This window comes from Danio aesculapii, chromosome 3 (assembly GCF_903798145.1).
Source record: "Danio aesculapii chromosome 3, fDanAes4.1, whole genome shotgun sequence".
Taxonomy (NCBI): domain Eukaryota; kingdom Metazoa; phylum Chordata; class Actinopteri; order Cypriniformes; family Danionidae; genus Danio; species Danio aesculapii.
In genome coordinates, this window is record NC_079437.1 from 32,792,393 (window position 1) to 32,819,681 (window position 27,289).

The 27,289-nt window shown below is 40.8% G+C and overlaps 1 protein-coding gene across 1 annotated transcript in view; it reads right to left on the bottom strand.

Annotated features, from left to right (window-relative positions):
* Nucleotides 1-2,682: 2,682 nt before the first annotated feature.
* LOC130221329 (protein phosphatase 1 regulatory subunit 29) overlaps nt 2,683-27,289 on the bottom strand; it is a 171,438-nt gene continuing 146,831 nt past the window's right edge. The window contains exon 3 of the mRNA XM_056453754.1: nt 2,683-6,212. Coding sequence (XP_056309729.1) covers nt 3,273-5,945 — 2,673 coding nt within the window. The 5' untranslated portion in view covers nt 5,946-6,212 and the 3' untranslated portion in view covers nt 2,683-3,272. The remainder of the gene's footprint in view (nt 6,213-27,289) is intronic.

Sequence of the window (27,289 nt, forward strand, 5' to 3'; positions counted from 1 at the left end):
TGATCAATTCAGTGTTAAATAAATTGAATATTTTAGTCTGTTAGTACTGTAAGAGTACAAAAAAACGAACTGGGTAATTATCCATGATTTGTCAAGCAAAGATTTAAAGGCCAATTTCATTAAATTAAAGAATTTACTCTAAACAAAAAGTGGTTTTGAATAAAGATCAGATATAAAATGTGATGAAGGAGATCTTAAACTGAAGGAATTGATTTGCTTGTTTGTCCTGAACAAATGGGAAACGTTGAGAGAATAATGAAGGAAAACAACCTTGAGCAAGAGAGCGTCATGAAGAATAATAAAAACAGCAAGTTCATATTTTCAATTAATATGTAAAACAAGAATCTTAGAGATGCCATGCCAAATCACTTCCCTCTTTTGTTCTTCAACCATGAATTCATTGCGAAAATGGCAAATGAAAAGCATTTGTACAGGAGTGCAAGTCTTTTTTTTTTCTTTGTCAGTGATGGGAGGCACAATAAAAACCATATAAAGCTGGGCATCCGATTTTACTGTTATAAAAATGAACAGTCATTTTTGATTGAGCATTCATGGTTAGTTCCTTATGGCCAGTCCAAGTGGTTTTAAAATGAAGTTCATAAAGGAAAATGTCACAGTAAGCCTCCGGTAGCAGTCCTTTGTGGGTTTCATTTCAGATGCCCAAGAATGTTAGGGTCCATTCTTTCTTAAAGAGCTGCGTGTAGTGTTTCGTACTGTAAATGTACACACAGTTCCCTAATAATCCACATCTGTTATAGCTGCTGCTGTTCCTCCTTGTGTAATCCAAGCATTCTTTCGTCATACTGTACCCTAGCTTTTTTTAAATGAGAAAATGTCCCCCAAAATGAGAGAACCAAAGAAACATTGTGCCTGAGTGTATGTTCAATGTTGGCAGGTATCTATCCCATATTTACAATAAAAAAAATCTTAATTAAGAAATAAGATAAGAATGGTATATAAACAAATATTTACAACAAAAACCCTTATTCTGTAAGGGATATGGTGTGATTTACACAATGTGAACCAAACAGCACAGGAATCGAGAATTAACAAATAATGGACCCTTTTACTGAAGGCACGAAAACACCTGATGCAGAATAAACAGGTTTGCCGGCTAATGCGAACACCATAAGCGCTTTTGATTAAATATAATTCATGATTTTCAAACCAAATATACACAGACATGTTTCGCTGATAGTAACGTTGAAGTAAGTGCCTGGCAAAGTGCAGCTAATAGGATCTCCAATCAGGGTTAAAGGAATAGCTTACCTTCAGAAAGGTCTCACATTTTCTCTCAAAAGTTGTTACGACGTGTTTTTCTTTCATTCTGAATTGTGAAGTCTGAAACATTTCCCATTTTCCATGAAATTATAATGAACGGGGACTGCAGCTTTTAAGCTCCAAAACAGGATGCAAAAGCATAAAAGTATAATGAAGGTGGTTTATATGATTCATATGCTATATTTCAAGTCTTCTGAGGACATACAATAGCTTTGGAAAGCACGCTATTTGTGTCATTTTTAAAGTTAGAAAGCTTCAGTTCTCATTCATCGCACATGTGCTAAAAAGAGAATGAAAAACACATTTCGCAGTCATTTTTGTGTTGTACAGAAAAAAGTGACCCATGTCATTTTAAAAAGACATAAAGGTGTGTACCTGGGTGAACTATTCCTTTAAGCCATGTATTTATTTGGGCCTCATTTATAATTACCACCATTTCATGTGACTGTTGGTTGTCTCTCCTGTCATTTGAGTATGCGATAGCATTGTAAACACATGTATATTTCCCCACAGTGCCACTAATCAAATTTTTTGGTTTATTGGTCCATGAAATTGTAGGCTGAACGTGGTCACTGAGAGAGAAGAAGAGAGAGTGATCTCTTTTAATCAAATTGGAGGTCTTGGTTGCTTACCCTTGCATGCTAAAGGACATAGCCCTGGTTCATTTATAATTAGTTAGTCTAATCTAACTGGACATTAATAACATAACGGCTGACAAAGGTGTTGGGGTTAATGATATTTGTCATTTTTACAATAAATCATGTATTCTGAGATCAAAAGGCTTCTGAGATCTGTATTTGAGATTAAGTGCTTTAGTTTTATTGTTGACATTGAAGGTCGCTAAATTATTTTGAATTGAATTGGATTGAATTGAATCCTGCTCTTGGTTTGTCTGCATTTCTGTATCAGCATCATGGATAATAATTCTCTTGAATAAATAAATAATAGACTAGAGAAAGGTATCATATAAAGTGTTGTTTTAAAAGTGCCACGACGGGGTCTAGGTCAGTTTGGCCGTTGAGTGTCTCAGCTGTCAGCAACAGGCTTTCAATAGCCAATTAATGGACTAAACAAAGTGACCCTAGGGCAGAGGAACAGAATACATAAACCTCTGCTGTCGACAGCTACTTCAAGCTTGTGCTGTGATACAGGTGACAGGGTAACCTCTGATATGGAAATGCTATTAATAATGCATCAGAGATGCACAAAGCTATGTCTTTTTAATCTTAAATCACATATCTATGCATTTTCTCCACAGCCTGATAAATCTACAGTATTTCTGTAGCACCCCTTGCACTATTTATGTCATCCTGCTCAGCACAGCAAGCAGCTGCCAAACACGACTGACTATTCCAGAGCTCCCCTGGGAGATTCTTGGGTTTCATTTTTTTTTTACCCTTCTCTATTCCTTTATATTTCTCACAAGGAGTGCTATTGAAATGTAAATTTGGATGCCCTGTGCACAGCCTCTGCCGTATGGAAGGGGAAAACTGCTTTTGACAGGTTTGTAGAAAATCAGCGCATCATTTTATCCTCCTAAACCACACATTCTTTCACACTCCTGCCTAACAAATGGATGTAATGGCCTATGATTTCAGTGGGAGTTATAAACAAAGATTTTCTCTCAGGCTGAATGAGGGCTCAGGTTACAAAGGTCTCGCCATTGATATGAATGATGAATACACAGATGAATGCAGAGTAAAATACAATTATTTCAAATATTGACAAATGATAAGCGCATCTTTTCCCAGAGAGTATGACAATTGTCATTGCTCCAAATAAAATCGCTGAATGTTTTCCTATGTATACAGTGTATCCTCAGGCTCTTTTGCTCTCTTTCTGGCTCACTGTACAAAACCAGATTAAAAGACTTGTCCTCAAACCCTGACACACTTGGCTCTGTTTTGACCACTGCAGCCATAACCTGTTGCTCTCCCAGTTCATCAGGCAGTGAAGGAGACCTGCGCTATGTATCCACGCAGTCCCATAGATTACAGCTTTTGCTGTGCCGACACACCCTTCCAGTAATCAAGGATGTCATGCAAGTCCTCCCCCTTGGCAAACTGGACCTTTTTTCGCAAGGCGTTTCCCGCCGTTACATAACAGGACTCTTCACGTGGACCTTTTCTGTGAGGTCGGAAACGCTCCCAGATGCGCAAGGTGCTCTCGGTGGAGTATTCTGGACTTGAGGAGTAGCCAGAGTAATTGTGGTGACGTGGAGAGAGCTGAGAGTAGGAAGCAGCGTCTCTCTTGGTGCGTGACAGCGGCTTAAGAAAGGACACCCTTTGGGCAGGGGAATCATGAGAGCCCTCGTAGTAAAGGGCAGGGACTGAGTGACGATGCTCGGCACAGTGGTAGTCTGGGTGCACCTCCAGGTGCTGCTGAAGGGCCATCCCATCTACAGTCCCACCATCTATGCTACAGCCACCACCTCCTCCACTACCTACTAATGGGAGCCTCTCAAGGGGTTCTCCACACCCCAATGGACTGCCCTTGTCTGTATAGTGGCAAGGATCTGGGCTGTGGGGTTCCGGAACGTCTAAGCTGTACACACGAGCTTTCCCACTTGAAGGGCGGCAGTGCCTCTTGGCAGAGGAAACGATGACAGCTGCATCAGCACTCATCTGTCTTTGAATAGGCCTCACTGCGGAAGCTGGGGGAGGTGGACGGTATGGCGGTGACACAAACCCGCCCCCTGTGATCCCAGGTCTCTCACACAGAGGAGCTGGGAAGGGAAGAGGGGGTGGTGGAGGGATCTTTGGGGAGGGCAGGACTTGGCAGGTATCACTCATGCTACTAGAGATAGGAATCAGTCCTTTCGTCAGGGAGGAGGTAGAAGTAGGTGGGGGTGATGTGGGACCACTTACTGTGGTGGAAACGCTAGATGCTGTAACAGAGTCTAGCTTGAGGGCATCAATGCAGTTGTTAATTATCTGGTTGACCTTGTCCACTTCCATCGCAATGGTTGAAATCTCAGATGCTGATCCTCGACCATCATCATCTGAGTCATCACCCAGGTCACTTCCATCATCCCCCCTGAGGTCTTCCTCCCGAAGACCATGCACCACACCCCCATCTCTCCCCCTTTCATCACCTCCTACAGAGGTCCTAATATCCATATAGTTGCCTTTAGACCCCATGGCTTCTGAGAAGGCAGTTGCCATCTTCTCTACTTGAGGGATGGAGGATAGACGTGAGGAGCTTGTGTTGGCAGAACCATGGCCAAGCATGGCAGAGCTGGATGAGGAGGACATGGGCAGTTTGCCATGATGGTGCTGATGGTGGCTTTGCTCATGAAGTTTCTGGACAGCTGAGGGGTCATTTGCAACTGCTGCTGCCACTTCTGGTCCATATCGCATTTCCAGAATAGTCTTTTTCACGCAGATGGATTTTTCTTTCTCTTCTTGACGGCGACGTCTTCGCAAGCAATAGTAGACAAACCCGAGAACAATGAGCATTCCAAACAGGCAGCCAACAATGGTCATTATGTAGTGGGTAGTCGTGGATGGTGGAGGCATCAAGTCATCTGGATTTGGAGCTCGTGTAGAAAAATATAAACAGGTGTGGTTGTAGCGTTGGGAATTTCGTATAGACGCCACACAGAAGGTGTAGTTGGTGTTTGGTTTGAGCTTGTTAAGGGTGATCATTTCCTTTTTATTCTTCAAGTTCATCACATCTGACACAAAGCTCTGATTGTATTGTACCAGGATGTACATTTTGCTGTATGGATTTGGAATCTGGATCAGAAGAGATGCAGCGGAAAGGGACACATGTTGCAGTTTGATACTAGGACTAAACGGTTTATCTGATGACGAGGAAGTTGTGGGCTGATGGTATGGGCCAATGGGCTCAAACATGCCAGGCTCCATGCCTGAAGAATCGGGGTCAGGTGGTAAAGATGTCATTCCAGGAATTAGCACCCCATCCCGGCACACTGAGGACAGGATGTGACGAGCACTCCGTCCATGCCCCCCCACAGGACTCAGCAATGGATAGCCAAACATCTCCCGTGGGGTCTCGCACTGAAGTCGATCATAGGTGTGCGTTACATTGTTGAAGACTTCTAACCAGGTTAGGAAGCTGTAGAGCTCACAGCCGCAGTGAAATGGGTTTCCTGCAAGTTCACATCCCATGAGCCTGCCCAATACAGTGAAAGTGGATGGGTCCAGTCGGGCAAGCTTGTTTGATGTCAGGTCCAGGTTGCTGAGACTAGGGCACTCCCAGAACGCATTAGTGGCAATAACTTCTATAAGATTGTGCTGGAGGAAAAGACACTGCATTCGTCCCAGACCTCGCAACATGCCTTCAGTCAGGTTAGTTAACTTGTTATATCCAAGGTGCAGAATCAGTAGATTTGCTTGGCTTGCAAAAGCACCATCTTCTATGTATGAGATCTCATTCTTAGTGAGGTTGAGGTCTGTCAGATTTGAGAAGCGACTCAAGGAGGTGAAAAAAATTGCTTTGATCTTGTTCTCATTAAGCCGCAAATCATGCACTGTGTTGTTGATGTGCTGTGGGATTGTCTCATACGGTGGCTGGTTCTGGCTGCAGATGGCCAGCCACACGTAACCTTTATCCCCCTCGATGAGCCAGCAGTCACCTCTGACCAGTGCTGGTGGGCATAAGAGCAGGAAAATGGGAAGGAGGAGGAGAACACTCTTCATGATGGGACTGGGGAAGAAGGGGGTGTTTTAAAATAAAATGAAACAAGGCTGTATTCTTATGCGAGTCTGTTATTGAAAGTAAAGAATGTTCTTTCACATATGCAAAAAAGGATTTTCTCTTGGGCTGTCAAAGCTGCTGGCTTGTCATGGTGTCTGACAGAGTCCCCATTTTTGCTCATATCCGGTATATCTGAGTTAGTGCCTGATGCATTTTTTTCCCACTGATCTTGAGTTGAAGTACAGGTGCTGGAGTCCTCTTTGTTGAATCTGTCAAATAAAGCAAAGACAATACATATAAGCTAAATTTATCAACAAATGATCAAAGTTTCTAAAAACAGCAAATTAAACAATTGAACCCCCCCGACCAGAAAACTCAGTTTTTATTAATTTTCATAATCATATTTTTTTTGCTAATGAAATATTCAATGCATAATAAAAAAAAGTGTTTATGTACATTAGAGACAGTTATTGGTAATTGCAAATACCCTATTCAAATATACAAAAATATTTTAATATATCAAATTTAAAACAATTTTAATTAAAAAAATAGATAATAATAATGATAAATGTAGCTCATTTTCAAAAATAATACTTGTCACTCATAATAAAACAATATATATATAGCCAACAAAAAACATAGTTTTATGAAAATTGATCACACTTGAGCATCTCTAATCACATGCATGCCTTTTTAAATTGGTCCATATTTACATTACAGGCACTGATGACATAGTGTAAGAGCTGGTTCAAACCAAGCGGCAACCTCCCGCTCTCCCTTGTGAAGCAAACACTCAAGTAACCGAAACAGCAATTCATCGAAATTTCACTAGTCCTGGCTCCATAATAGAGCACATTTCTATTGAGCCCACTGTTAAAACGGCCAACTTTACAGCAGAAAAAAAGGTGTTTACAGCCTGGTACAAAGTAAGATTTTGGTTCATATAGCTAATATTACCCTTCATGACAACTGTGAGGGGGGGTGAATTTTTTTAGAACTCATCCGTTATATGATATATATAATATAATATATATTAAGTTATATTAAGTCTGCATAATTAAGGGTGTGGCTATATGAGTGACAGCTAGGTCTCGCTGGTCACTTCTCAGCTAATTCTGGCTCATTAGTCGCTGAACAAGGTATATACATCGTATTTTCAACCCAGGCTCATTCCGAGAACGTAGTCCCGGGGACGTTTCTGGAGACCGCGAAATACGTCCCGGGAGGTACGTATTTGTGCAGTTTTTGTTTTCGCAAGTCCGCGAGAGGCCGCTGTGCGCGCTTTTTCCCGCGCCGTTCTCGCGTAAACCCGCTGGAGGCCGCTGTCGAACGACCTTCCGCCCGTCTGCCTGTCTTCACGACGGAATGATTGACCGTGCGACCGGCCAATCGGCTGACCCGCCCTCCTCCGTCCCCAAACCCAACCAACGACGGTTCACAAAAGCCGTCCAGAAAAAGAAAAGCCCTCGTCCGTTTTTTACCACGTTTTCGGATTTTGACCGCATTCTCACCCTGTGACGAACTTGTTCGCTTCATTTTTTGGATTTTGTTTTTGTTTTCTTACCTGATTCCTGGAACCGCTCTTCCCCGGACTCGAACCCGCTCGTCGTCGTCGTCGTGGTCAGCCCCTCTCTGCGCCTCGAGTACACGAAGAGCTAACCGGACAAACTGGTTGCAGCGGGAAAGCCCTCCACACGGAGGCGAGCGGCCTGCTTAAAAAAATGAAATGCAGCCGCACGTACCCCCGGCTACGTATTTCGCGGTCTCCAGAAACGTCCCCGGGACTACGTTCTCAGAATGAGCCTGGGTTGCGTATTTTTGTTTTATTTTATGTGTAAAAAATATGATTATGAAAATTAATAAAAACTGAGTTTTCTAGGGGGGGGGGGAGGGGGGGCTGGGGGGTTCAATTGTTTTATTTTGTTTTAGCTTTACACAGTCAGTTGCTTTTTGGAATATTTTTTTTTAATTATCAGATGATATGGCATGCTGTGTGCACTTAATTGTGCTCACAAACCATTCACATGACCCCCATTTCCCTGGTGAGTGAATCTATATACTTGTACTATCTCTATAAATGTATTTGATTTATTTAAGATAATTTATTATTTATAATTTTCTTTAGAACTAGTGCACTCCAGAACTTGACAGATTGAGTAGCTGTAGGCTATAGAACAGTCATCTGAGACATTGTCATCCAGTGTTACGCCTGGATTTCAGAAGTATTCTTGCATTTATAACACAGACTATATTTTAAGTGTTTGGAAGTAATTTGCGCTTTCCTCCTGTAGAAAAACATCATAAGAACAATGCTTAGCGGCTCAATGTATTACAACAGCGTTTTTAAAAGTCTAAACACTTTATTGATTTAGTGTAAAACCAAGCACATGTGGTCAGAACACAAACGAGTTGCAGGTAATGAAGTATTAAGCGTTTCTCCCAAAGAAAAGCCTGTCTAAGCAAAATGCTGGCAAGCGTCTGTTGCTCCGCCTCTTTGCCTTTTTTTGGTAACCTCGGTCGATGCGATGACGTGTGAACAAAATGGCGATAGTTGGCCATGCCTACTTGTAGCTTCTTTTGTGTTCTTAAGAAACCTATGGGTGATGTCACGAATTCTACGTCCATATATTTTACAGTCTATGGTACAAACTGGTACAAATACCTGACTATATTAATATATGCTGCTGTAAACTATTGTGTAATTTCAGATAAAACTCCTAAATAAAACCAGGGAAACCCACTTCCATTTGGACCATTTCCCAACAAATCATTCATTAGCTGTAAGATCAAACAGTGTCCTCCTCTTGGATTTCATTTTACTAATCATTAGAATGATAGTAAATGAGCCATCCACAGGCTTTCCAGAATGGGGATTGTTTATCTCACCCTGCCACATAATCTGTCAGACCTCCATATAGACAGCAAGAGGGGATCACGATCTGACAAACATCATTAATCATTCAGCTATACAAGGTTTCCCATTTCAGAACTGCATTCCAGGCCCAATGTATGTCAGAGAAGAAAATACGTATAGAAACGGGAGATTAAAATGCCTTTGAATTGTGCCAGACGCCAAAGAAAAATGGAACACATTTGAGGACTACCCAGACTCAGATCTGCTGTTCAATCCAGATGACTCTTAGCTTTTGTTCACACTATATACTCTTGCCAACCTTCACCGAACACTGAAATGACAGTTGCAAGAATATGTGATTTAATCCTATGCTTATATATAATCTGGATAAAAAGTAGGCCTACAGTCTCCTCCAAACAACACCCTAGAGCGCCCTCAAACATAAAATCTAGGTTGTAAAAAGTTTGCAGCAAGTCCTAGTAACCAAACGATCTCAGTTATGAAGGCCAAGGTTGCTAAACCATTCTCTGACACACATAAAATTCTCCCTTTCCCTCCCACTTCTTGCTCTCACTATATTTTCTTCAAACTCTTTGTCTTTTGCACCCACAGCGTCCCACTATTCTCTCTTATACATTTACTCACCATCAGTTATTCACACAAAAGCACATTTTGTTAATTTGGAATGTTGAAAATGCTTGCCAATCTAGAATGAAACGAGCCTTGAGAATAATTATAGATCATCCGCCATTGTTTTGAAATCATTAGCGATTCCCACACAGCAAAACATTAATGAAACAAAAACAATGACGAATTTAATGAAACATGCCATCAGGCTCCAAGGCAACATTTGCAGTCAGATCAAACCTACATCTTGATGCCCCTCCACCTTTTCTCACTTGTTCCTCTCTTTCTCACTTCCTCTTTCCTCCTCAGCCCACCAGAGATGTGATCTGGTTTGGTGCTCCACATAGTGAGACCCAAAGGATGCTTTAATTAGGGCTGGGGCTAAAGCAAGGAGCTGCATCCCAATGAGAGAGGAAGCCGTCGGTATGTGTGATAGCGAGACAGGCTAAAATAAATGAGGAATTTGAACACAGCCTCAGTGGGATAGAAATCGCTTGTTTATTTTGCGACTCAATACCTTTACACCACAAGATATTGATTGATTACACACAAAGTGTTTGCTCTCCTGCTTTCATTAATTTCGTATACAGTTGTCAGAGCAACAGACAGATTGGCACCTGGTCCAAACTTACTTTTAAAAAGTCTTCTGGTTAGGAGTCTTGGTTCCTCTCCAAGATCATTACCTAATTAGTTATGATGATCTTCCTAAATCTAAATGACATCTGCATATACAGCGAGGGTCTTAATTTGAGCACAGGTAAGGAAATGTTATATTGACAGTGTTTTAGTGCATTAACTTTCTTAATCTGTCCATCTGCCAGAACATTCTTTGAGTAAATCCTACCAGAGCCTGAGTGGGAGGTTTGCTACATGGAAGTGTAAGATTGGTGTGTGTGTGGGACCATATGTGCCATGGTTTCATGTGATACTGCGAGATAGAAGCCTTTGATGATATATGTTGTGCGTAGGCACAAAACAAGCACACCTTGCTATGATTTCGCTTTGTTTGATGGCAATGGCTAAATCTGAAATCCCCAGAGTCGCAACTAAAGCATGCAGTGCAAAACTTTTTACTTATCTCAAGCACATATGTATTCCTCTTGCTTTTAAATTGTATATGAAAAATATAGGGTGATAAATGAGAGTAGGAGAGAAACAAAGTAAACAAGCATATTTAAAGTTCCAGCAACAGTCTGTTGCATTGATGAGTATCTGCAGTTGAAGTCAGAATGATTATTATTATTATTAATATTATATTTTTTAAATATTTCACAAATGATGTTTAACAGAGCAAAGAAATTTTCACATCATGTCTGATAATATTTTTCTTTTGGAGAAAGTCTTATTTGTTTTATTTCTGCTAGATATAAAAGCAGTTTAAAATTTTTTTAAAAAACATTTTAAGGTCAAAATTATTAGCCCCTTTTATAAACCATCGTTATACAATAACTTGCCTAATTACCCTAACCTGTCTAGTTAACCTAATTAACCTAGTTAAGCCTTTAAATGTCACTTTAAGCTGTATAGAAGTGTCTTGAAAAATATCTAATCAAATATTATTTACTGTCATCATGGCAATGATAAAATAAATCAGTTATTAAAAATGAGTTATTAAAACTATTATGTTTAGAAATGTGTTGAAATCCTCTTCTCTCCGTTAACAGAAATTGGTGAAAAAAATAAACAGGGGGGCTAATAATTCTGACTCAACTGTATATGCGACTCTAGACCTCAAAAATCAGCTATCATTGGTAAAAATACAAACATCATTGGTGTCAATTTTCAGAAATTAAGATATATGCATTACCTGAAAGTGGAATAAATAGGCTTTATACTGGTTTCTTAGAAAAGGATAATAATTGACTGAGATACAACAGATAAAATTGGCTTTAAAACTGTCAAAATAAAGTGCTTAGGAATATTAAAAAACTACATTTGTGTTTTGAGGTATTTACAGCAGAAAATTTACTAAATATATTCATGGAACTTGTTCATTGCTTAATGATTGTCGGCATAAAAGAAAAATCTATCATTTTCACTCATATAATGCAGTTGAAGTCAGAATTATTAGCACCACTTTTAATTTTTTTTCTCTTTTAAATATTTCCCAATGATATTTAACAGAGCAAGGACGTTTTAACAGTATTTCCAACAATATTTTTTCTTCTGGAGAAAGTCTTATTTGTTTTATTTATGGTAGAATAAAAGCAGTTTTTATTTTTTTAAAAGCCATTTTAAGGTCAAAATTATTAGCCCCTTTAAGCTTAGTTTTTCGATAGTCTGCAGAACAAACCATCGATATACAATAACTTGCCTAATTACCCTAACCTGCCTAGTTAACCTAATTAACCTTGTTAAGCCTTTAAATGTCACTTTAAGCTGTATAGAAGTGTCTTGAAAAATATCTAGTCAAATATAATTTACTGTCATCATGACAAAGATAAAATAAATCAGTGATTAGAAATGAGTTATTAAAACTATTATGTTTAGAAATGGGTTGAAGAAATCTTCTTTTCGTTAAACAGAAATAATGGGGAAAAATAGGGGGGGGGGGTGCTGGGGCTAATAAATCAGACCTTAACTGTCTATTTTTGCCAATTTAAGAGTTTTGTGGTCCAGGGTTACACATGACTTTTGAAGGCTTACACCACAGCTCTGCTTGAGTCACGTCCTCATTGCTGCTGACTTGAACAGCACTGAGACCAGCTGTTATATGGACGGCGCATCACCATGCTCTCATTTTCTCCACTGACAGGTAACTGGGACAGTGCTGACACTGATGCAAGCGAGCAGGATGGCCATGCTATCCCTTCTCGCTATTTTGGAGGAAATGTCAGGTAGTGTGAGGTGATGGGAGCCAGTTTAAGGCAATGTGAGGTGGTGAGAAGTGATATGAGTCGATCTGGAGCAGCTCGAGGCAGAGTGACATGGTGTGAGGCCGTCTGAAGAAATGTGAGGCCACACTGGCCAGTTTGAAGAAATGTGAGGTGCTGTAACTTTATGTGATGCAGTCTGAAGCACTTATATTTCCTAAAGAAGTTATGTAATGTGTTTAGCCAAACCTAAAAGATAGTTGGACCAACTGTACTTGTAAAAGAAAGCGTTGATACAAAGACCCAATCCCAATTCTACCCCTTAGCCTTTCCTCTTATACCTACTCCTCATTTTGCGCGTTCACATGAAGGGGTAGGGGTATCCCAATTCTCTTTAGCTTGAAGGCGTAGGGCCAAGGGGAAAGGGTAGATTCCCCTTCGAATGGAGATTTTTCAGGACCACACTCGAAACCAAGGTTGTTGCAGCGCTCTCCCATTTCTTGGGGTAAATTATGAAGCCCTTCCCCTTCACATTCTGTTTGAAGGGCCAAGGGGAAGGGGTAGGGGTACAAAAATAGAATTGGGATTGGGCCAAAGTTTGCCTGATTTAAAAAGAATGTGTTTAAGTAAAATGTTAATATTTATCACCCTGAACCATAAAGCCAGTCATAATTGTCATTAACAGACACTTTCATGTGTCATTGTGAGACACTTTCTGCTGAGTAAATAAGCCTTCCACTGTTCTATGGTTTGTTAGGATAGGAGAATATTTGGCTGATATACTGTACAAGTATTTGAAAATCTGTATTTAATCAAAGAAACATGATGGAACCTTGGGTAATTAATCAATGTGAAGAGAACTTAACGTTTTTTTTGCAGTAGAAAACAAGTTCATAGATGTTCAATATGACCCCCTCCAAACACTCGAATGATATCAACCCAATAGTCTAACTCTTTTCACACTTTCTGTAGCATCCCAGGCTTGACAGTTTGGATAGCTGCAGTTATTCCTTCTTTTAGTTCCTCAATGTGAAACTTCAGAGCTTCCTTAAATCGACAACAGAAAGAGCTTACGTAGCTCTCCTTTTCTTCTTTGCAGAGTTCTCGATTTTTTAAAAATTATGGTATTCTTTTTGAATTACCCTGTATATATATATATATATATATAGATCTTCCGCTCTCCTTAAGAACATCTCCAACTTTTGAGTCTTTACAGAGGTCACTGAAAACACACTTATTTTCTTTAGCTTTTATTCATGTGTTGTGAGTTTATTTACTTTGGTTCCTTGTATGTTTGCATGTATTATGTGTTTTTATGTACAGCACTTTGGTACTCCTTGTGGGTGGATGAAAGTGCTCTAGAAATAAATTGAGTTGAGAGTTGAGTTGAGCTCTTTTTGATATCAATGCATTCATAAATTCATATTTCAAATTTTTATAGAGACATTTTTATATTTAATTATACAGTCAAATTATATTAACTTCAGATGTAAAACGTCAGGTGTAATAAAATGAACGCAAATATTCATCAAATGAAGTTGAAAAACATTGTTAATGTATTTTATGAAACTAAACTAACATAAAAAAACATATGTTGGCCTGACTTATTCATGATATTTCTTTGCAGTGTACATATGGTAAAAAATTACTTATACAGACAGATGGAGAATGAAATCCTGCTAAGTTATTACCTTGCATGTAAACACTGTGCAACAAAAGGAGAACACAATCCTGTTTGAAGCTGCAAAAGCCGTCTTAAGTAAAGCAAGAGGTAGTGAAGTAGCATGAGGCAATATGAAGCAACGTGAGGCAAAGTAACATGACGTGGGACCGTCTGAATCAATCACTGAGGCTTGTAAGGTGATCTGAGACTGTGTGAGGTGGCTTGATTCTGCAGGTTTGTTTGCCTGTGGTGAGGTAGAGCTCAGCCAATACAGCTTAACATCTGCAGCAGGAGTCGTGCCAGGCCTCTAACAAACCCACCGGGAGCATATGTTTGTGCAGCACACACCTGCTGCTGCTGCTCTCAACCATACTGTACTTATAGACTGCCTTTACACACACTTTACACACCATCATTAATGATGGGGATGATTAGTGGTTATTACACTATTGCCACCTGTATAAGAGAGTTATTTAACTAGTCATAAGTAATATAAAAGCTGTATGTGTGGAAAATATTTATATGGGTTGACTGCTGTGGGGATGTCCCGATCAGGTTTTTTTTTGCCCTCGAGTCCGAGCCTCAGTGATTGATTCAGACGGTCCTGAGTCCGAGTGATGTCTCTGTGTTCCAGACTTCAGGCTGTAATTGACTGCAAAGGATTTGCAAACAAGTATTAAAACGCAAAAGCTTGATTTATGATTATCATTTATAATTGTTGTATAATAATAATAATTCTATTATTCCAGTTGCTTTTGGTCCCTTAACAAGTGGGAGGTGAGGTACATATGCAAACTGTTGTAATTCCTACAGCGTGTACCTGATTTGGATGCAAATACCCTCTAATTAAAGCTGACAGTCTGTTTAATTCGTTTTAAATCCATTGTGTTGGTTTATAGAGGCAAAAATGTTAGAATTTTGTCAATGTACAAATATTTATGGACCTAACTGTACATATATATATGCTATATGGATATTTGTTATGTTAATGTACAAAATAAACCTGGTTTATCAGCCACAAAGAGGGATTGAAGCGTCTTCTTTTATAATTGTACTGACATGCGGCTGTGGTGATAAAGTAAACAAGCATGCACTGTTTTAAAAACGTGTTAAACTTGTAAAACTCATTCTTGATCACATTTGATGATGATTGATGATCACAGAGAGTTGAACAGATCGTTTATCCCAGTTGCTTTGCGCACATCCTGTCTTGTTGATATGATTATATGCATTGCTACAGAGACATGTTAATATGCGGCTGTCAATCAATTCGGTGGGTGGGGAAACCTCACTGCTATGTCACGTTGCGGTGGGCCTCAAAATGGGAGGGATTTGGATCCTATTTTCAGGAAATTTTAATATGAGACTTATTGTCTTTATATCACTCCAATATGACTGTGGACACACTATACCTACACACAGTTCCGTCCAAACAAAAATCTGTGCATGCATAAATGGCTATATACTTGCAAAAATGTGTTCAGATGCAGTGCAAAGTGATCATGCACATAAACCCTCAGTGAACAAAAATCTTTTTGTCTGACATTTGGGTGGGTGTAGATGGGGGTTAATTTAGGTCCCCACCAATATCAAAGGCAAATCTATGCCCCTGGGTGAGCTGTTCTAAAAGTGACTGAAACCAAAGTCTCTTTTAAGAAAAGTCTGTTCACTTGGTGGCCATATATGCAATGCCTCCAGGAAGTTCATTTAAGACCAGTGCTGTGTCCCAATTCACATACTATCAGTCCTAAATAGTATTCAAAAATAGAATAGTATGTCCCAAATCATAGTATGTTGAAAAGAGTATTCCAAAGTTATCCAGATGGTCTACTATTTCTGGTAGAAATTAAAAGTGCAGATCTGTGCTCACTCAGGATCAGGACAGGATTTAAATACAGTGGAGATAATGATTAATTAAATTACATACAGGAGATACTAATGAAGCATAAATGATGGCGGGAAACAGAAAAAGTAGAGAACTAGGTCAAACACAGACAGTGTTGGGGGTCACGCATTACAAGTAACGCAAGTTATGTAATAATATAAATTTTCTAAGTATCGAGTAAAATAACGCATTACTTAAAAAAATTAAGTAATAATATTTGAGTTACTTTTTTAAAAATGTAACTCAAATTACTTTTAAGTTTAATTAACTAGCTTTTAAAATATAAATTGCTGAATTAAAATAAACAGTCATTTTAAATCACACACAATGAGAGAATTTGCTCCTCATGGTATCTCATTATTTTGAATGCATCCAAGAAAAGGAAAAGAGGATTGTCTCAATGGATTTTACTTCACTAATAAGACAAAAAGTACAAAAGACATTGCTTTAAACTTTCATTAATCTGTATAAACAGCATATATAGCCATCAGAAAGTTCTCAAAACATTACATTATCCTAAACTATTATTATTTCTTTGGTGTGTGTTTTTTAAAGGTAAATGAAGGTGTAGGCTATACAGTGCATTGTTAACTGCAGAGCTCCTCTGTAAAAAAGAAGAAACAAAACAGCAAGTTCTGAAAGAGAACAAGCCCCAGTCAGGCAAGAAAAAGTAAATCAAGAGTAACTCAAAAGTAATGTAACGGATTACTTACCATAAAAAGTAATTAAGTAACGCAATTAGTTACTTTTTTCAGAGCAACTCAATATTGTAATGATTTACTTTCTAAAGTTACTTTCCCCAACATTGAACACAGATATACAAAACTAAGTCTTTAACTTTAACAACCAAAAAACCCCCACAAAGTTCATATTATAAAAAAAAATTCTTTTATTTTGATTCAGCTGTAGTTTTGTAATAAAATGAGGTTGAGTAATGAGAGATTTTTTTCCAGATAATTTCATTTTCAGTTTATATATTATTCCTCCTCTCGTGTATCAGTATTGTTTGATGTAGAAAGTTCAGTCCTGGGACCAGCTTTATTTCATAGATGATGCTCAGTGTAACTTTCCCATGAATTTAGATGATTATTCCACATTGCCCATTTCACTGTTTGAGGGATGTTGATAATTCAGCAGCCAACTTTCTTAAGTTAAATAAAGCAAAGAGAGGGGCCTTCTAATTACAGTGCCCAGCAAAATTGAGTACACCCCATTTTAAAAATTAACATTTTTATCCATTTGTCAGTGAATATAGGTAATGTGTTTAGGTGCATTTAAACAAAACAGATTTATTAAACAGATATGTTTATTAAAATAATATTTTAGTCACTGGGTATCTTTAGAAATTGAAAGATAATACAATTAAAATCAAGCAAAATTTTGCAATGAAATTACAACATACATTTAGGTGTTCTAGTTTTTGGACCATTATTGTAAGTTATTTTGTTAAATAAGCTGCAGATTTGGCTTCAGTACTGACTAATCTAATGTATATGCACAGATATAATATTGTATAGCATTCTATTAAAAATATGAATTTAAAAGATAGATTTGTGAGGGGTGTACTTATATATGCTGAACACTGTGCCTAGCAAGTTTCAATTGGTTGTTTCAGCAGTTTAAGTTGCTTCTACTTCTCAAAATCAACTCTCAAAATAATTTTTTTTTACTTTGTGTTTTATTCTTGCTTGTTAAAAACTTTGTACAGTACTTTGACTAACATTGTTTGTTTTAAAATGTGCTTGATGAATGAATATAATTAACTTTTAATTTTATTTCTTATTTTAGAACTTTCCCTTTGAGCAAAACTGGTTCACTCACACTCTGTGAAAGACAAATTCAGAAACCATGCGGTCAACCAACACCCTGTGACCCTGGATCTCTCAGTTAATGCTCGTACTTTCCCCAGAGCCCCAGAGACAAAGTGAAGGACAGACTGACAAACAGGCAAAGTCTAAGAGTGATAAAAGCTGCTCAGCCTCTGATCTGTGACTGAAGATCAGCTTGTGTAAGTGAACTTCATCCTTCCCATGGGGAATGTGTTCTGTTCAAGACTCAAAGTGCTAACAGGCAACCCTCTGATAAACAAGACACAGCCCTTTGTCAATGGCACCTCCACCATTCTCATGACCCACAAGGCTCTCCGCAGTAACATGTTCTCCCCAGCAGGGAGGTCTTTGCTCTCTTCTCTAATTAGAAATGATTGATCATTGTACATTGTGATTTGGTATGGTCCACTGCACTGTGCTCTCTAGGCTTTAGTGTGTGCGTGTGTGTGTGTGTGTGTGTGCGTGTGTGTGTGTGTGTGTGTACTGTACATGTGTGACGGCGATAGAAGTGTTTCTTTTTGAAATCCTGAACCACACGCAGTGGTTTGTCTGCCCTGAGCAAGTGTTCATCTAATCGTGAAAGGTTTTAATGTTTCGGCTGTATCTGATTCTTTCATTTGAACTCTGCTTAGAAGGGAGGGAAATAGACTCTCTGTTAAATCTAGCATTTAATGTTCGCGTTGCTCAAATACAGCATGGTTTTAGTCACATATTATTGGGTAACAGGGTAGGTTTTATTTAAAACTAAACTCAATGCCATGCATCTGTCTCTGTGCTGCTGCAGATAATACAGGAGCTATAAAAGTAGTTTAACCAAAAATGTGTGATGTCTTTAATGGTTTTTACTTATTTTTATATATTAGCATATGGATATTAATAGTTTATTGAAATAATGCTGACTAATGGCATCAACAGAAACATAACAACTTTAAAGATCTAAAAGGTGCCCTATTATTAAAATCTGGGTATATCAAGGCATAGTAGAATAATAAAAGATCAGTATATGGAAATGGGCATACTATGAGCCTCTGTGAGACACCACACCTCATTTGCATGTATGCCTACTTTAGGTCATTCATCCGGACCAGAAAAGCAGTCTCATATGCAGCTCTGAGATAATAAAAAAAAGCTCTAAAATCATTAATCCGCACTCCTCAGGCTGCGTTTGATAAGCCAGAAGTTTTCTAGTGATACAACGGTGATAATTTTCCTCTCCTAATTCTTCTAAGCGTATATTTTACTTACTATTTATGTGGGACTTGAAAATGATTTTGAAAACGTGAGCCCCAAATTGTTAACAGTGCGTTACTGGGCAACGACAGCACAAGACATGTTTCAATAGTGCCTCAGGACGCATTACACATGTATTCATCTCCACTCCAAAGAGACAAAGGTATGTTTAGTTACATCTTTTGATAATTTTATCATGTTTATTATGAAATTTGATGTGAATATTTCAACAAACACATGTAGACTGTTGAATCAAGTCAAATCACTCAGCTCAACTGTCATATGTTCATGCAGAGGTTGATATTAAGTCCTTGCTGTCTCTTTGACAATAGCTTCAAAATACATCTCTATCACTCTCTTTTGTCAAGTTTAGTTCTAGTTTAGCCTTTATCCACAACAGATCTGGTGGGCAAAATAGGGTGTGTGTGCATGTGTCTCTAAGAGTGGCAAGTCAGAGCAGAGCTCAATAATGCTCACCATACTAACCATATATGGTCAATCATGGACCTTCTACTTCTAGGAGTATTTATGGAGTGATATAGCAGCTTATTAAAACGTTTCTGTACAATTTTTGTAGCTTACTAAAGCCATAAATCTTCTATGTAAATATCAGAGAACAATTTACTTTTTAAACCAATGCAGTATATGGCACCTTTAATGCTATTTGAGTAATTAAAAATCAGTTTTTTTTTTAAATTGCTGATCGGATTAATACATTTTTTTTATTACCAAAACATTCACTATACAGCTACTCTTGATAATTCAAGTGCGCTAGCAAGTGAAAATCACTAAATATATAATTTATAGACAGAAAGTGTTAAAAAGGGACAATGAATGAGCATTGATTTGAGAATTTTAACATAAAACCTCTCCTGTTTAGATGGTTTAGATATCAAGCATTTCGTACAGTGAGCTTAAAAGAAATAAGCTTGTTCACAAATCAGACACTATTTGAGAATGTACTTGACCATGTTTTTTTTATAAAATGCAGAAGAGGAAAACATATGATATTATGCTTAGGAATGTAATTAAATAGATTTACGAAATAAAATAAACATATACAAGTTAAAATGCTGTTTTATGCCAACCACATGATTTCCAAGATGTAAATGCAAGCTTTAATGCATTTATAGATCAATACTGACTATATACTTGAACTACTGTAAATGTCCAAGCTAACAAAAATACACACTGATCATGGGCTGTTTGGTTTTGACTTGATGAATTATCCATTATATGCACACTAATGGAAAACTATATATAAGCAATGAACTACATTGTGTCTGATCTTGCCTAGGGCACCATATGAAGCAGTTGCCACTGGGAAAATGAAAATGCATGATGCCTCTGACTGAAATGAAGTACAGTAACAAATTTTGCATTTAATCTTCTGTGGCTGCAGTAAAAAAATCCATGGCTAACCAAGCAAACTGATGGCTCACACTCACACACAGCTGAGCACTAAGCTGTGTCTATCTCCTAAGGAAAGGGGCTGTTCGCGGGACGGCTGCCCGCTCTGTTGAGACAGCCCCTTCTGTGGAGAGCTTTGGCCTAGCAAGGGAATCCAGACGCTAGGGATCAGACCGGGGCAACACTCACTGCCGCATGAGAGAGACGGAAGAGAATGGATAAGAGAAGAAAACGAGGTCTGCATGTCCCATCATGCCTCGCTAAAGGACGGAGCTCTGTGACCCAGTTCCCAGCATCTCAGGTGCCCACAGAGAGAGAGAGAGACGAGGAATGTCCCAAATCCTGCATTTAACTGCACCAGAGAGTTTTTAGCATACATTCCTGCCCTTCACCTACACTTCATGACACACATGCCACACGCTTCACACACCAGCTCACAACTTTCAGCTCTTCGACTTTGCATTTTCTGTCTGCAGGGCAGTATTTAACTCGTATAATCCAGAAACACTCAGCTCATACCGAAGTAGTTTAGCTTACATAATTCATCCCACAGGGTGAGACTGACAGCAGTTCTTTTACAATTCAAAAATCACAAACTCTTTTCCCACATGCACGACTGCTGAATAGCAGCACCAATTTAATAGCTGCGAATGTCTTGAAAGTCGAGGCCTAGGGGTTTGGTGCTAATGTGGGCACTTCAGGTTCAAGTTCAACACACATTGCTGACTCATACGGTTAACCCTGTCGTTTCTTTGCTGTGCCCATTCATAAAAATGGTAGAGACCTAAAATCAGTGAAGACAGTGATAATGAAAAATCAGATATTCCTTCACATTTCCATATACTCACGGCCCTTAAATAAGGCTTAAATAACTAAAAAACATGAGTATGCACACCAGGCCATTAGCTGATAATTTATAAAGAAACATTAACCCAGCTGTGCACATACAGTGCTCAGCATACACCCCTCACAAATCTTTTAAATTCATATTTTTAATAGGAAGCTATACAGTATTATATATGTGCATTTACATCAGATTAATCAGCACTGAAGCCAAATCTGGAGCTTATCTAACAAAATAACTTACAACAACGGTATAAAAACGAGTACACCCAATGTTATAAAAAACATTAAACAAATTTAAAAAGAGGAAAAATTAAGAAGCAAAAAAAAAATTTTGTTTTAATATTTATTTTTTTTGCGATATTTTGCTTTAATTGAATTATCTTTATTATCTTTAATAATTGTATTATCTTTTGATTTCTAAATATGTTTGGTGACTAAAATATTACTGTAATTAATATATCTGTTTAATAAATCTGTTTTGTTTAAATGCACCAAAATACGTTGCCAATATTCATTGAGAAATCGAGAAAAATATTCATTTTCAAAATGGGGTGTACTCAATGATGCTGAGCACTGTATGGTCCTGCAGTCCAACATTATTGTGTTGGTTGTCAAGCACATGCTTATGCCAATAACTCAACACATAATACACAATAATTCATTTTTTTTTTTGCATTTTACGCAGAGGCAATGATGGTGTCACGGATTGGTCAGGCTCTCACGATCCCCACTCACGAAGATCACCATCACCTGACTTCTAATGAGCACACAGCTGCATCACATTCACGAGCACCAGATAAAAGCACAGCACTCCAGTCGCTCATTGTCCGGGCTCGTCTCGACGAAAGCGGACAACTGAGCGACCACTCAGCGTAGTCATCCTCAGCTAAACAAACGATTTACTTACCTGTTCTCTTTGTATTCCTCCCTAGTCTTCCTGGTCCTCCCGTATCGTCCTGTCTTCCAGTCCTTCCAAGTCTGTGTCATCCTCTGTCAGCTGTATCTGGTGTGTGCTGTCCATCCTCGTGTATTCCTGTTACCCAGCCACGGAGGAGAAGACCCCAACATCATTCCTGATCCTCCTGGCTATCCTTCATGTGCTCCTTGTTGTCATTCAATAAACACCCTAACGTTTCCTTACCTCTGTCTCCTGTCCGCTTCATAACAGAAGCCCGGACCAATAACGACGACAACATGAGCACCCCCGATCACTTTCAAGAGCTGGTGGACCAGTTGAAGCGGATTCTACAGCCACCAGCTCCACTTTCCAACGCACCACCAGCACCGAGCACTTCCGCCTCCACAGTTTCTTCTTCGGCCCTTCCTTCCAGTCCCATGGCCCGACCAGCGCCCTACTCAGGCGGAGCGGGGGAGTGCAATGGTTTTCTGTTACAATGTTCCCTCATATTCGAAATGCAACCTTCTCTATATCCCACAGATAAGTCAAAGATCGCCTACATCGTATCTCTACTCTCTGGACCTGCACTTAAATGGGCTGAGACGATCTGGAACCAAGCCGGGCCGGTCATGAATTCCATCACTACCTTCACGGAGTATTTCAAAGAGGTGTTTGGACGTTCTGATGGGGAAGTAGCCGCTGGAGAGCAGCTGTATCATCTAAAGCAAGGTACTCTATCTACACAGGAATATGCTCTCCGGTTTCGCACTCTAGCAGCTGCAAGTGGATGGAATGAGAGATCGTTGTTGACCACGTACCGGCTCGGCTTGGAACCCACTCTCCGAATCCAACTGGCCACATTAGATGATACAATGGGTCTGGAGAGATTCATCCAACATTCTCTCCGATGTTCCGATCGTCTTCGTTCCTATCAACAGGACACCATCACCCCCTCGTCTGCACTCCTCCAATCGCCTGAGTCAACAGCCTCTCCAGAACCAGAACCCATGATAATAGAGTCTGGAAGACTGACATCAGCGGAACGACAGAGGAGGCTGACCCGGGGTCTGTGTCTATACTGCGGTGTCAGTGGACACACCCGTATGGAGTGTCCCCTTCGTCCCATTCGGACTTCAGTGAGTGTATTCAGTACGAATATTGAACAATGTAAACCACTTACTACCACCGTACAAATAACTACTGCCTCTATTTCTCTCCTTGTCACAGCCCTCATCGACTCCGGGTCAGCAGGGAACTTCATCTCCCAATCCCTCTGTCGTCAACTCCACCTCCGTACTGAGGCGTCCTCGCATATATACCAGATACAACCGATAACCCAGTGCACTCGATCTTCGACCCGTATCCATCGACAATGCGAAGACATCCTTCTTCAAGTGGGGGTGTTACATCAAGAGAGGATTCAATTTCTGGTTCTGGAGGGTGCAAATATGGACATCATTCTAGGGCGCCCGTGGCTGGTGAAGCACGATCCCATCATCTCTTGGGGCACAGGAGAGATAAAGAAATGGGGATCTGGATGTACACCTGCCTGTTTTCCAAATCTCCCTCTTCAAGGTCGGAACCCCATTTCTTTGTTTGCAACATCGGTCGAGAGCCCTCCTGAGAAGCAGTCTATCCACATTCCTAAGGAGTACAGCTCCTTTCATGATGTCTTCTGCCCCAAGAGAGCTTCCCAGCTACCGCCGCATCGGCCATGGGACTGCGCGATCGACCTAGTTCCAGATGCCCAGTTGCCAAGAGGTAGGATCTACCCGCTCTCGCTTCCAGAGAATCAGGCAATGGAAGATTACATAAGGGAGGCTCTGAGTCAGGGGTACATACGTCACTCAAAATCACCAGCCGCCTCAAGCTTCTTCTTTGTGGCCAAGAAGGACGGAGGGCTGCGTCCATGCATCGACTACAGGGTCCTAAATAACGGTACAGTAAAATACCGATATCCCCTTCCTCTGGTACCAGCCGCTTTGGAACAGCTCCGAGAAGCTAAAGTCTTCACTAAATTGGACCTCCGCAGCGCGTATAATCTGATAAGAATACGTGAGGGGGACCAATGGAAGACAGCATTCGTGACCCCTACTGGCCACTATGAATATGAGGTCATGCCTTACGGTCTGGTCAACGCCCCCTCCGTATTCCAAAACTTCATTCATGAAGTCCTCCGGGAGTTTCTTCACCACTGTGTAATAGTGTACATAGATGACATCCTCATTTACTCCCGGAGTGAGGCCGAACATCGCCAACACGTTGCGGAGGTCCTACACACATTGAGAGAACATCACCTCTACCTCAAAGCGGAGAAATGCTCATTCCACCAGAAGTCGATTCATTTCCTGGGATACATCATTGACCAAACCGGTATACGTATGGATGGGAAGAAAATTGAGGCTGTTCTATCCTGGTCAGAACCCACTTCCATTAAGGAGCTCCAGAGGTTTCTTGGGTTTGCTAACTTTTATAGACGATTTATCAAGGACTACAGCAGGATTACATCACCTCTCACTAATCTCCTCAAGGGTAAACCCAAAGGACTGGAGTGGACCAAAGAAGCAGCCGCAGCCTTCCGCCTTCTTAAGAAGGAGTTCACAAGGGCCCCACTCCTGACTCATCCTGACCCAAATCTTCCTTTCGTGGTGGAAGTGGACGCATCCACCACCGGCGTCGGGGCAGTATTATCTCAACATCATGATACACCGCCCCGACTGCATCCCTGTGCCTATTTCTCTCGGAAGTTGAGCCCGGCGGAGCAGAATTACAGCATAGGAGACAGGGAGCTTCTAGCAATCAAGCTAGCCTTGGAGGAGTGGCGTCACTGGTTGGAGGGAGCCAAACATCCGTTCCAGGTGATCACAGATCACAAAAACCTCCAGTACATCAAAGAGGCCAAGAGACTATGTCCACGTCAAGCCAGATGGTCACTTTTCTTCTCACGTTTTGATTTCTCCATTTCCTATCGTCCAGGACCCAAGAATCTAAGAGCAGACGCTCTCTCTCGTTTACACGAGCATCACGATCATGAAGAACTCCCAACGAAGATTCTTCCCGAACACATCTCCATTTGTCCGATCACCTGGAACGCTCCTCCAGTCGTTGCCACTCCGGAAGCTCCTGCTCCGCCGGGATGCCCTCCTCATCGGCAGTTCATACCACCTGAACACCGGGTAGATCTGATCCACTCCTTACATACCTCGCTAGGCACTGGACATCCAGGGATCAACAATACTCTCTCGCTAGTATCCCAACGATTCTGGTGGCCAAACATGGCAAGGGATGTGAGGCAATATGTTCAGGGCTGTAAGGACTGTGCCCAATCCAAGAGCCCACGTCATCTACCCGCTGGAAAGCTCCATCCCTTGCCGATTCCGAACCGTCCCTGGTCACACCTAGGAGTGGACTTTATCACTGACCTCCCTTCGTCAGAAGGTAATACCTGTATTCTAGTCATAGTAGATAGATTCTCAAAGTTTGTCAAACTAATCCCTCTGAAAGGTCTTCCCACAGCCTTTGAAACTGCCGACAATATCTTTAATCAAGTCTTCAGGTCATTTGGTATTCCAGAAGATATTGTGTCGGACAGAGGTCCACAGTTCATCTCACGTCTATGGAAAGCCTTCTTCAAGCTCCTAGGTGTGGCCGTCAGCCTCTCTTCTGGATATCATCCCCAAACCAACGGGCAGACAGAGAGGAAGATTCAGGAGGTGGGACGGTTCCTGAGGACCTTCTGCAGTGGTCACCAGAACTCCTGGAGCCAGTATTTGGGCTGGGCAGAATATGCCCAAAATTCACTGCGGCAACCCTCCACCGGACTCACGCCATTCCAGTGCGTCCTGGGCTTCCAACCACCGCTCTTTCCCTGGGATGGCGAACCATCTGATGTCCCCGCAGTGGATCACTGGTTCCGGGAGAGCGAGAGAGTCTGGGACGAGGCTCATCAACATCTGCAGAGGGCAGTCCGTCGAAGCAAGGTAACCGCCGATAGGAGAAGGTCTGAAGAACCCAGATACACACCCGGACAAAAGGTGTGGCTATCCACCCGGGACATACGCATGCGACTGCCCTCTCGCAAGTTAAGTCCCCGATTGTTGGTCCCTTCACCATCGTGGAACAGGTTAACCCCGTCACCTACAAACTACAATTACCCTCTCACTACCGTATTCACCCTACATTCCACGTATCACTCCTGAAACCCTATCACGATCCTGTTCTTCCCTCCACAGAGCCTGACCACGAAGAGGAACCCCCTCCTCCACTGCTCCTAGAAGAAGGAGCCGTCTACGCAGTGAAGGAGATCTTGCGTTCCCGACGTCGTGGTGGCCAGTTGGAGTACCTGGTGGACTGGGAAGGGTACGGCCCCGAAGAAAGGACATGGGTTCCCAGAGCTGATATTCTCGATCCTAGTCTCATGGTGGAGTTTCATGAGAGCCACCCTGAGTTCCCAGCGCCTAGAGGCAGAGGGAGACCACCACGGCGTCGGAGGTGTCGGCCCTCAGGAGCGGGCCCTGGGGAGGGGGGTACTGTCACGGATTGGTCAGGCTCTCACGATCCCCACTCACGAAGATCACCATCACCTGACTTCTAATGAGCACACAGCTGCATCACATTCACGAGCACCAGATAAAAGCACAGCACTCCAGTCGCTCATTGTCCGGGCTCGTCTCGACGAAAGCGGACAACTGAGCGACCACTCAGCGTAGTCATCCTCAGCTAAACAAACGATTTACTTACCTGTTCTCTTTGTATTCCTCCCTAGTCTTCCTGGTCCTCCCGTATCGTCCTGTCTTCCAGTCCTTCCAAGTCTGTGTCATCCTCTGTCAGCTGTATCTGGTGTGTGCTGTCCATCCTCGTGTATTCCTGTTACCCAGCCACGGAGGAGAAGACCCCAACATCATTCCTGATCCTCCTGGCTATCCTTCATGTGCTCCTTGTTGTCATTCAATAAACACCCTAACGTTTCCTTACCTCTGTCTCCTGTCCGCTTCATAACAGATGGTATCATCAATGACCAAAAAAAAAAATGTTTTGGAAAAAGCTTGAACTAAATGAACAGCCAAAACCAATACAACTTGCTTGGCAATACAGTGCTGCGTTATTACAATCCAGTACCTGTGATAAAGTGAATTTAACAATTGCTACTATCTGACTTATGGCTGCAAAGCGGTGACATGTTTGAATTTTTAATTCTGTCCATCAAACTGTGCTCATACCAGCGAATTTTTCCTGTCAATAGCTAAAATAACACTGTATTGGTTGTATAACACAGATTTTTGTCTATTACA